The following is a 10,477-nucleotide window of genomic DNA, read 5'->3' on the forward strand; positions in this document are numbered from 1 at the left end:
ATTCGCTCTCTCCCAACCCCCTGTGCTCCTTGTCCCTCCTTGCGTCCCCCACCGCCCTGTCCGTCTGTCTGCGCTCTCTCTCTCTCGCTCTCTCTCCCACTTCTCTGCCCCCTGTTCTCTCTTTCACTCCCAGATTTTAATGATGTGATTCCAGAGACCCAGAGGCTGGACAGCAGTTTGCAGAAGGCCCGAGCCCAGCTGTCGGCCAAGGGTAGGCGGCACCGCCCGTCCCGGTCCCGCTTGAGAGACAGCGTCAGCTCGGCGGAAGGGGACGAGAGCCTGGAGAGGAAGGTGAGCCCGGGCTCGGGCCGGGGGCCGGCTGCGTTGTTCCACGCGAGGCGAACCGGGCGTTCACGAGCTGACTGTCGCCCCGGGTCGAAGGAGACCATCCCCAAGCCCTGCACCCAGAATGGCTGCTCCCACTCCTCTCTCTTGGGCTCAGGGCCTGTGCCTCAGGAACTAGGCTTCTGCCCCGCTGGATCGGACCATGGGTCCATCAAATCCGCCATCCTGCCAGGTGCTGGCCTGCCCGGTGGGGTCTCCTTCCCCCTGCCCCCAGCAGGCCAGATTCTGGTGCAGTAGCCAATGGCCAGTGACTAATGCTTCAGCGGGGCGGCCCGTGAGCCTGTACAAGCCCAGAGCTCGGCAGGGCCCCAGACGGGACCTGGATCCGGAGAACAAGACTCTGCAGAGTGACTGGGAGGGGCTATAAACCATCCTGCTTCAGGGCAGGAGCTGAGCTCGAGCAGATGGGGGTCAGGAGGGAAGAGTCCTGAAGGGGGGGCGGGCTGCTCCAGAACTGGTTTCTGCGCCGGGCTGCGGCTGCAGGCAAGTGACTGGGTTTGATCAACCAGTGGCCCGATCCAACGGGGGGTGAGGGGTTACGAGATGAGATGGATCAGTGCTCTGATCCAGTGGGGCAGGGGAGGGAGGGGGATACCAACAATGGTCTGATCCAGTGTAGCAGGTGGAGGGGGATACCAGCAATGGTCTGATCCAGTGTAGCGGGCAGAGGGGGATACCAGCAATGGTCTGATCCAGTGTAGCAGGTGGAGGGGGATACCAGCAATGGTCTGATCCAGTGTAGCGGGCAGAGGGGGATACCAGCAATGGTCTGATCCAGTGTAGCGGGCGGAGGGGGATACCAACAATGGTCTGACCCAACATGGCAGGCGGAGGGGGATACCAACAATGGTCTGATCCAACATGGCAGGTGGATGGGGCTCTGGGCTGGGGCAAGGGGTTGGGGTGCGGGAGGGAATGAATGGTGCGGACTCCAGCTGGGCGGCACTTACCTCGGGCGGCTCCCGGAAGTGGCTGGCATGTCCGGCTCCTACGCTAAGGATTGGCCAGGCGGCTCTGCATGCTGCACCTACCTGCAGCTTCGATTGGCCACAGTTCCTGGCCAATGGGAGCCGCGGCATTGACACTCAGGCAGGAGGCAGTGCACGGAGACCCACGGCTGCCCCTGTGCCTAGGAGCTGGACGTGCCAGCTGTTTCCTGGAGCGACGTGGAACCAGGGCCGGTAGGCAGCCTGCCTTAGCCCCGCCGACCGGACTTTGCCCTATTAAAATCTCCCGGTTTTAATGGTCACCGGGAGATAGAGGCTGATTCCGGGAGACTCCTGGCCAATCCAGCAATGGTTGGATGCAGTGGGGCAGGAGGAGGGGATACCAGCAATGGTCTGGTCCAGTGGAGCAGGAGCGGGGATACCAGACTAGATGCCCAGTGGCCTGTTCTATGGTGGCAAGCCCTGTGCACCTGGGTGCTACGTAGGGTTGCCAACTTTCTAATGGCCGAAAACGGAATACCCTTGTCCCGCCCCCACCTCTTCCCCGGGGCCCCGCCCACTCCCTCCTCTCCACCCCCGCCCCGGGACTCACCTGCTGAGTGCAGAGCCAGGCTGGGAGGAGCTGACGGGGAGCCTGCCCAATCGGGGCAGAGTGGGGGTCGGTCCCCGTAGTTAGGGGCCAAGCAATCGGGGCACGGTGGAGCAAAAGGGGAGTGGCCAAGATCCCCCCACCGCACTTGCAGCCCGGTCTGGAAGCCAGCCACTGCTGTCTGTCCCGCCTCACCAGCGGAGCAGAGACCCGCCCCTCCACGTGGCTCCAGCCGCAGCGGCTGCTCTTCCCACCCCCCGGGTGGCGAAGTCCGGTTACTGCAGCCAACCGGACTTTCCTCCAGGTTCCCTTTCTCCACCGGACGTTCGGGTCGAAAACCGGACACCTGGCAACCGCTATGGAAGGCGCGGCCCATGGAGGCTCAGCTCCCTGATCAGCCCATAGCGATGGTCCCTGCGGGTCCGGGTTGGAGCTCACCAGTGGCAGGGGGAGCAGCTCACCCTGTCCCTGCACCAGCACTGCGGATAAATGGGGGGCATCACTGTGGTGTGTCGGTCAATGCAGCAGCTCCTGGGGGCGGGGGTTCCCAGGGTCTTTCCTGTTGCTGACACCCGTGCCTCGCACCCATAGGTGGCCGATAAATCTGGCAGCCCGCGGCGCCGTATGAGATCCCCGCTGCATGCCACCCTGCAGGTCTCCTCTCCCCTCTCCGGCTCCTCCCCCTTCCTCCGCGCCACCGAGTTCTCCTTCGACGCCTCCGTGGTCAGGCGGACGCTGGAGGAGGACGAGCAGCCTTCGTCCCCGCTGATCCGCTACCGGCCCCTGACCAACGCTTCCTCCCAGGAGGCCTTGGGATGCACCCCCACCAGCTCGCCCCCCAAGTCCTGCCACAGCTCGGACAGCTCGCCCATCTACGCCCGGAGGGATCGCCGGGCAGAGCAGCACAGCGAAGGTAATGGCTGGATGGGGGAGCCACATCCGCACAGGAAACCCTTCCATAGCATTCCCGGCCCTGCTCCCTACGGCGCCTCCTGCTGGGAGAGGCTGGGGCTGCGGTCGCTGGCAGCTCTCCCCACAGCCAGGGCCCCTGCACCTTTCTCTGCAGCAGGGCTGTGCAGTGCCCTAGCTAACAGCGCGGCCCCTCTGGGCTGGGTCATGGGCTGCAGTGCCAAGTCCCAGTTGGTTCCTGGTGGTTTTGCCAGGCAGCACTGAGGTTCAGACCCATCCAGTGGCCCCAGCAGGGCTGGGGCTCGGGTAGCCCATTTTAACCTGGATAAAGACAGAGCTGGGCTTTGCCTGTGCTTGGGAAGGGAAAACACTTTCTCGCTGAGCTGGCAAACACCCCAGGGCTCCCAGGCTTTCCCTTAAACTGGCCTGGGAGCTCCCTTGGCAGGATCCTGCTGGGGGGGGCGCTGCAACCTCCGAGGGATCCCTGGGGCCTATCCCCACCTGCCCGGGGTACGTTCTCCCAGCTCCTTTGATCTCTCCCGGCATGTTTCTCTGCCCCAGATGACACAAGTCCGCCAGAGCCCGCCAGCCCCACCATTGGGCTTGACAAGAAGACCCGGAGGAAGTTCCTGGATTTGGGGTGAGTCCCACGAACTCTGGAGTGGAAGCCCCAGCTCTCTGGGTAGGACTCACGTTACCATTGGTTCCCTGGATGCCTAAGCTCCATGTTGCTGTCCTCAGTATGCTCCATGAACCCCCACATCACCCGGGGACCTGGGGAGGTCAAGGTGGGGTGGATGGATAGTTAGATAGAAGGGCATGTATGGGGAAGGACAGACAGATAGATGGATAAATAGAAGGGTATGTATGGGGATGGATAGATGGATGGATGGATAGAGGTGTGCGGGGGGATAGATAGACGGATGGATGAAACATGTGTATGGGGACAGACAGACAGATGGAGGCAAGAGTATGGGGACAAATGGATGGTGTGACACTCTATACCTCAGGGGAGCACCCTGTAACCCCCATATTCCTCACTTATATATAATTGTGATCTTACATATAAAGCATGCCATGAAAGGTATCAGGGGAAAGGTTATGATCTGCAGGAAGTCACTGTTCTGTCTAAAGATGTATACCATTAGTGCATATGAAGTTATGAGATTGTGTCGTTGGTTGTCAGTAAAACATGCTGTAAATTGGGGAATCGGCCAGATATTAGCTCCCCAGAGACAACAGCCAGGAAAGTAACCAATGCCCGGGCGGGTGTCAAACAACCATCACCAGCCATTGTCCAGCAAGGGAGCTACAATTCAGTGATTCACTTGCACAAGGCCACACCAAGAGAATTGCTCAACCTTGCCTGGGGACTCTGCAGTGCCCCCAGGCATGCCTGGACTTGTGTTCTCCCAGCACATGGACTAAGAGTATAAAATAGAACACAGGGGCCTCATGCTTGATCTTTTCTCCTGCCCCCACCTTTGCTACAAGCAACAAGGATGCTCAGAAGACTTAAGACTCCAAGAGAGGAAACTGGCCCAGGTTTCAAGGGTGAAACCTGTGTACTATGAACTGCAGTATCCAGTGGGGTGAGAAAAACTGCTCCAGCTAGATGTTGCCCAGTCTAACAGAGTTGAGAGCGTAGACTGCGGGCTCATATTTTCTTTTGGTAACAAACTGACTTTTTGCCTATCACTTATAATCACTTAAAATCTACCTTTTGTAGTCAATAAACTTGTTTTACTGTTTATCTTTACCAGTGAGTTTGCCTGAAGAGTTTGATAAATCTGCGCAGGTTTTCAAAGGCTGGTGTATGTCCACTTTCCATTGATGAAGTGGGGAACCAATTAATAAACTTGCACTGCTCATCCTGAGCAGTGCAAGACAGCATATGCCTGAGGTACACGGCTGGGAGCTGGGGGGATTTGGCTGGTGCCTTTCTCAGTGAGATTCATGAGTGGCTCTGGGAGCAGTCATGCAATCTAGCTGGATGGGGGGCTCCACATGATGTTGTGCTGAGTGATCACAGCACCTGGTGGGGTTTGCTGCTTGTCACTAGCAAGGCATTGTGAGAGACAGCCTGGGCTGGAGAGTTAAGGGGGCACAGTGGTCCCACAGTCCCAGGCTGCACCCTGGGCTTCCCATCACAGATGGATAGAAGGATGTGTATGAGGAAGGATGGATAGAGGGGTGTGTATGGGAATAGATAGATAGATGGGTGTGTATGGGGATGGATGGCTAGAGGGGTGTGGGGGGGGGACAGACAGATGGATGGCTAGGGGTGTGTGTATGGGGATGGATGGATAGAGGTGTGGGGATGGACGGACAGACAGATGGATAGGGGTGTGTGTATGGGGTTTGGATGGATCGATAGAGGTGTGGGGAGGACAGACGGATGGATAGAGGGGTTTATATGGGATGGATGAATGGACGGATAGAGGGGTGTATATGGGGTTTGGATGGATAGATTCTATGCTGTATGTCTGAATTTTTCTTTTCATCCTGCTGCCCTGTCCTCACCCTCCTCTGATCTGCCCCCCATGTTGTTTCCTAGTGCCTGGTGCCCATCTCTCCCCAGCCCATAGGCGCCCCTACCCCCCATCACACCTCTAACAAGCCTCCTCTCTCTCTGCTGCAGGGTGACCCTGAGACGAGCCTCTTCCAGCAAAAGCAGGAAAGAGAAGGGGAGCAACCGGTTGTCCATGGGCAGCAGGTGGGGAGCTGCCAGCCTCCCCCAAATTCTGAGAGTCTCACAAGCCACAGCCAAGCAACATCTCCCTGAACCCCACGATCACCTCCACCCCTGCCCACCCCACCTTTCTCAGTGTGTCCCATTCACCCACTTGGCTTTTCTATAGCCAGGGGGCACTCGGCCCTCCCGAGGAGAGCACCCACCCCTCTGCCCTGGAGATCAAGGAGCTCAGCCTGGTCTCCAAAGACCCGGGTGACTTGTTAAGAGTCCGGGTGCAGCTGAGACCCGGAGAGGGAGAGTGAGAGTGAGGTGCAGATGGGATAATGGGTTCACTGTCAGTGATGGAGCTGGGGTGCACAGAGCCATAAGGAGATGGACGGAGAGCACTAGCTACGCTCCAGACGGAGAGAGAAGAGACTGGCAGAGGCGAGATGAAGGAAGCAGGGAGATAGAGGACTGTGGGGATGGTCTGGGTGCCCTGGGTAGATCCAGACCCGGGCTGGGTCCTGCTGCGGTTCTGTTCAGTGGGGTGGAGTCTGGCCATGTCTGGAGGCTCGGATGCTCCGGGGAGCGTGGCCCCCATGGTGGGCCGAGGGGAGCGAGGGTGCTAACCCGACTGCCGGCTCATTCCCCAGGGAGCTGGTGGAGGGCTCCAGCCGCTCATCCGTGTCCCCGTTCATGCCCTTCTCCTGGTTCACGGACAGTGGGAAGGGCTCGGCCTCATCCGGCAGCACCGTCTCCCCGACCCGCTCGCCCAAGAGGGAGGGCTTAAGCCCCAAGAAATCTGCCTCCCAGGTCAGTACCCATCCCCACCTCACCCTATAGGGCCAGGAGCAATGCTGCCCTGGGATGGGGCTGAGCCCTTGTAGGGCCAGGTGCAGCGCTGCCCTGGGGGTGGGGCCAACCCCCCTGTAGGGCCGGGGTATTTGACCAGCTTGGCTGGTTTTTTTAATGGATTTGCCAGTGGCCAGAAGAATAATTTCACCTGCTGAGTATTTTGTACATGGGTGTAAAGATTTGCATTATTCTCACCATGCGCTGGGCTAGCCAACGGTCAAAGTTTCTGGGCCCAGCTACAGATGCTGCAGGGGTCCCAGGGCCGCAGTGTAAGTGAGAAAATGACGTTATCCATCTTGCCTCCCCGTGTTCTCCCTAGAGGCTGTACGTGGCTGTTGCGGGGGGTTGTGGAGTTGCCTTCGGGGAGGAGGGTGCCGGGTGTTTTGCATTGCGGAGGGGGGAACCCGACTCACGCCGTGGCCTTTCCCCGCGGGCAGGAATCCACCCTGAGCGACGACTGCACCCCGCCCAGCAGCAGCCCCAAGACACTGAGCAGAGGCGCCAGTGAGATGAAATGCTCCTACCCCTACCACACCCTGTCCCAGTCCTCCGACGAGGTGAGCCCGCGGGGGCGGCGGAGTGGGGGGGGGCAGCACGGAGGGGCCTCCGCCCTCCCGTTGCCAGAACCAGCCTGGAGGAGCCAGTTGGCCAAGTCCAACAACGAGAGGCCAGGGGGGCTTTCGCCGCTCCCCTCCTGGGCCCCAGGGCTGGGGTGACTCCGTCCGTGGGCCCCATGGAGTTGCAGAGCCTGCCCCCCCCATCATGCCTTACATGCCTGTGCCCCAATTTCCCCACTCCAGCCCTTCGCTCTGGGGAAACCCCCACCCAACTGTGCCCCGATTTCCCCACTCCAGGCCTTCGCTCCGAGGAACCCCCCCCCACTGTGCCTCAATTTCCCCACTCCAGCCCCTCGCTCCGGGGAACCCCCCAGCTGTGCCTCAATTTCCCCAGCCCCTCACTCTGGGGATCCCCCTCCCCACCGTGCCCCGATTTCCCCATTCCAGCCCCTCACTCCAGGGACTGACCCCTGCCAGGCCCAGCTGTGCCCAGCCTGGGCAGGCTCCGGGTCAGTTCCTCCCAGCCCAGCTCTGCAGGCCGCAGGTGAGTCCTGGGAGATGTGGGAGTGAGCGACGGGGGAGGGGGTGGACAGCGAGCAACGCGGGGGGGGGCGGGGGGAACAGGCGGGGCATGGGGCGGGGCCTCAGGGGAAGGGGTGGGGCAGGGGTGGGGCCTCATGGGGAAGGGGCGGGGCAGAGGTGTTCCATTTTCAGGGATTAGAAAGTGGGCCCAGGAAGGAGGGCTGGGAGGAACTTCTGAAGGCTCCCTGCTGGGGCGCCCCGATGGAGCGGGGTGGGGGTGCTCACCCCTCCCCCCCCCTTTCTGCCCCCTGCAGTTCCTGGAGGAGCCCCTCAGCACCGCCACCAGCTGGAGCAGCCAGCAAGTGGGCCAGTGGCTGGAGAGCCTGAACCTGGAGCAGTACGTGGGCGAGTTCGTGGCCCGCGAGGTGGACGGCCAGCAGCTGCTGCACCTGGATGGAGCCAAGCTGAAGGTAGGGGTGGGGGGGCCTGCCCCGCGGCTGCTGGGTCCTACTGCGAGTGGGGTTCCGGGGTCGGCCCTTGCGCCTTGCAGCGGTGCCTCCCGCCGGGGGTCTTGGGGAGGCATTGCCTTGCCCCAGCAAGGTGGACCAATCCCTTTGATGTCCTGGGGGATGGATTGATCCAGAGGCTCCTGGCCTGATGCACTGGGGCGGGAGGGGGGGATGCTGGACTGGGGGCCCTGATGGCCCAACGGATACTGAGCTAGACGGGCCAGCCGCGCATCCCACCGGGCTACTCGACGCAGGGGCTGGGGGCGGAGTTCATCCATTTCCCCCTTCGGTAGCCGTCCCATTCAGGAGCCCCCGGCACCCTCCCCTGGAGCCCGTCTCTCCCCAGCCGGGTGCTGCTGTCCAGGCGGGTGGGGGTGGGAAGGGCCGTGGTTGTGACCATGAGGCACACCCTCCCCGTTGCCTCCTCCAGGCCCTGGGCGTCGGCAGCTCCACTGACCGGGCCCTGCTGAAGCGGAAGCTGAAGGACCTGAGCGTGGCGGTGGAGAAGGAGCGGAAAGCCCAGGAGAAGGTGGAGAAGCAGAGGGAGAAGCAGAAACAGAAGAAGAAAGAGCAGGAGCAGCAATGGAGGAGTTAGGGAGGGCGAGTTGGCACACGGCTCCCGGCGCGGGGAGGGACAGAAGGAGACCGCCCCCCGCCCAGGCGAGGGGGAATCAGGGGCACATGGACCGGGAGAGACACCGGACCCAACAGGGGATTAGCCTAGGTGCCAGTCTTTGGCTCGGGGCAGCACCACCATGGAGCCCGGACCTTCCAGCGGCCTCCTGGATCCCTGCTGGCCCCAGTAGACAAGCAAACCCCTCCCCCACTCTGCCCCTCCTCTCCGCCACGCACGGGGCTCCTGGCACTACTGGGCCTGGCCCCACAGCTGGCTAGCGGTTGGCACCCGCCCGTGGGCCGCAGCTGGCACGGCTTCCCCTTCCCAGCTTCCCCGCTGACCTCCGTCTGCTCCCGATCGGTTCCAGTCACCAAGGCGCCTTCCTGCTCCATGCTGATCGGCTGTCCTACCTCACCGGCCCCATTTCCATTAGCACCACTGCTGCTCCCCACTCACTCCCGAAAACGACGGCTCGGCCCCAACAGGCCCGCAGGATGAAGATAGTGCATGGCATTACCCCTCCCCCCCACCCACAAGCAATCCTGGGTTGTGCTCAGGGGCCCCGGGCACCCTCCAGGGGCCAGGATCGACACAGCCCGGACTAGCAGGGCCCGGCCGATGTACTCCGAGAGCACAGACACCGACCCAGGGAGAAACCACGAAGGAAATAAAACCGATTGCAACCAGCCCCCCTGGGGTCTGCTTTGCGCTACGCAACATCGCCTCCCCCCCCCCACCCCCCGCCACGTTCCACAGGCTGGGGGCTGGGAATGGGGCGGGGAGGGGCCTGGAGGGGCGATCTGCCCTGGGAAGCAAATTAGGCCCTTGTTTGCTTCTCTAGGGCGGCTGAAGAGTGCGGGGAGGAAGTGGGTGAGGCTGGATTCTCAGGGGCAGGAGCATCCTCCACCCCTAGGGGTTGCTTCTCCCTGCTTCTGCTCTGCTCGTGGGAACACTGGGGTCCAGTCAAAGCACGAGGAGGGTGGAGAACTAGCGGGAGCCAGGCCTCTGAAGCCCGGGTGGTTGAGAAGGGATTTTTAGTCAGGCTCGTCGAATTACTGTTATTTCCTCCCTTGCCTCTAGTAACTCCAATGCCTACCCCACCTTGAGGAGAAAGGACTTCTTTGTTAATGCACGGCACCTCCCAACCCCTCCAGCTAAGGGAGCAGAACTCCTGCAATAGGGCAGCCGTGGCATGTCAGCCCCTAACCTTTGCTGCTTGCGGTACCAGAACCAAACCATGGTCCCCGCCCTGAGGCGCTGCCTGGCGCAGTGGAAGACAAGAGGTGCACAGAGACCGGGCAGTGTAAGTCAGCCGTGGGCAGCAGGCCAGGCATTGGTCTCAGGGCACCAGGAGCCTGACCCTTGTGAGTGCCCAGGGGAATTTTAAGGCGGGGAATGATGCAGCGTTGTGGCTGCCGATGGGACGTGCCACCCGAACCGGGGGGCAGCAAGGGGCTGGTTTGACAGTTCCGCTGGTGGGCGCCGGAGGCTGGGCTGATCTGAGGCGGTGGAGAAGGAGAGATGCCAGAGGGGGGAGCAGGCAGGCCCTTGACACTGAGAAGAAGGAGCAGCTGGTGGCTGTGATGGTGAAGGGGTAGCCGGAGGCTCCATTGCAGGGGCAGAGGGGCTGCTCGGAGGGAGGGGGAGTGCCTAAGACAGTTGCACTGTGCCAGCCGGCTCCCACCCCTCCCACGCAGACAGCAAAGCCCCTGGAGGGGGATGGAGCTGTGTGTGACCTGGCCCTTCGGGGACGGGGGCACAAAGAAGTCTAATATTCAGCTCCCCCCACCAGGCTAGGTAGTCCGCTGCCATGGCTGGGGGCCATTCAGCATCCCCACCCCAGGGCGAAGGGCCCTGCTGCCAGCATGGAGGTTGCAAAGGGCCAGATCCCACCCCACAAACCCTGCTTAATCCCATGCAGTGGGCCAGGCCCCTCCGTCTCCCTGGAGGT

General features: G+C 61.6%; 1 protein-coding gene across 7 annotated transcripts in view; it reads left to right on the top strand.

The window, feature by feature from the left end:
• Positions 1–9,214, top strand: part of SAMD14 (sterile alpha motif domain containing 14) — a 36,685-nt gene extending 27,471 nt beyond the window's left edge. For 3 of the 7 annotated variants that reach the window (XM_073325568.2, XM_073325567.2, XM_073325569.2), the window contains 8 exons: positions 134–291; positions 2,473–2,794; positions 3,352–3,430; positions 5,432–5,506; positions 6,121–6,280; positions 6,760–6,879; positions 7,716–7,871; positions 8,341–9,214. In XM_073325568.2, the coding sequence (XP_073181669.1) occupies positions 134–291; positions 2,473–2,794; positions 3,352–3,430; positions 5,432–5,506; positions 6,121–6,280; positions 6,760–6,879; positions 7,716–7,871; positions 8,341–8,505 (1,235 nt within the window). In that variant the 3' untranslated portion in view covers positions 8,506–9,214. The remainder of the gene's footprint in view (positions 1–133; positions 292–2,472; positions 2,795–3,351; positions 3,431–5,431; positions 5,507–6,120; positions 6,281–6,759; positions 6,880–7,715; positions 7,872–8,340) is intronic. The other 4 variants (XM_073325571.2, XM_073325570.2, XM_073325573.2 and 1 more) reach the window with 3 other exon arrangements.
• Positions 9,215–10,477: the final 1,263 nt, after the last annotated feature.

Source organism: Lepidochelys kempii, chromosome 27 (assembly GCF_965140285.1).
Source record: "Lepidochelys kempii isolate rLepKem1 chromosome 27, rLepKem1.hap1, whole genome shotgun sequence".
Classification (NCBI taxonomy): Eukaryota; Metazoa; Chordata; order Testudines; family Cheloniidae; genus Lepidochelys; species Lepidochelys kempii.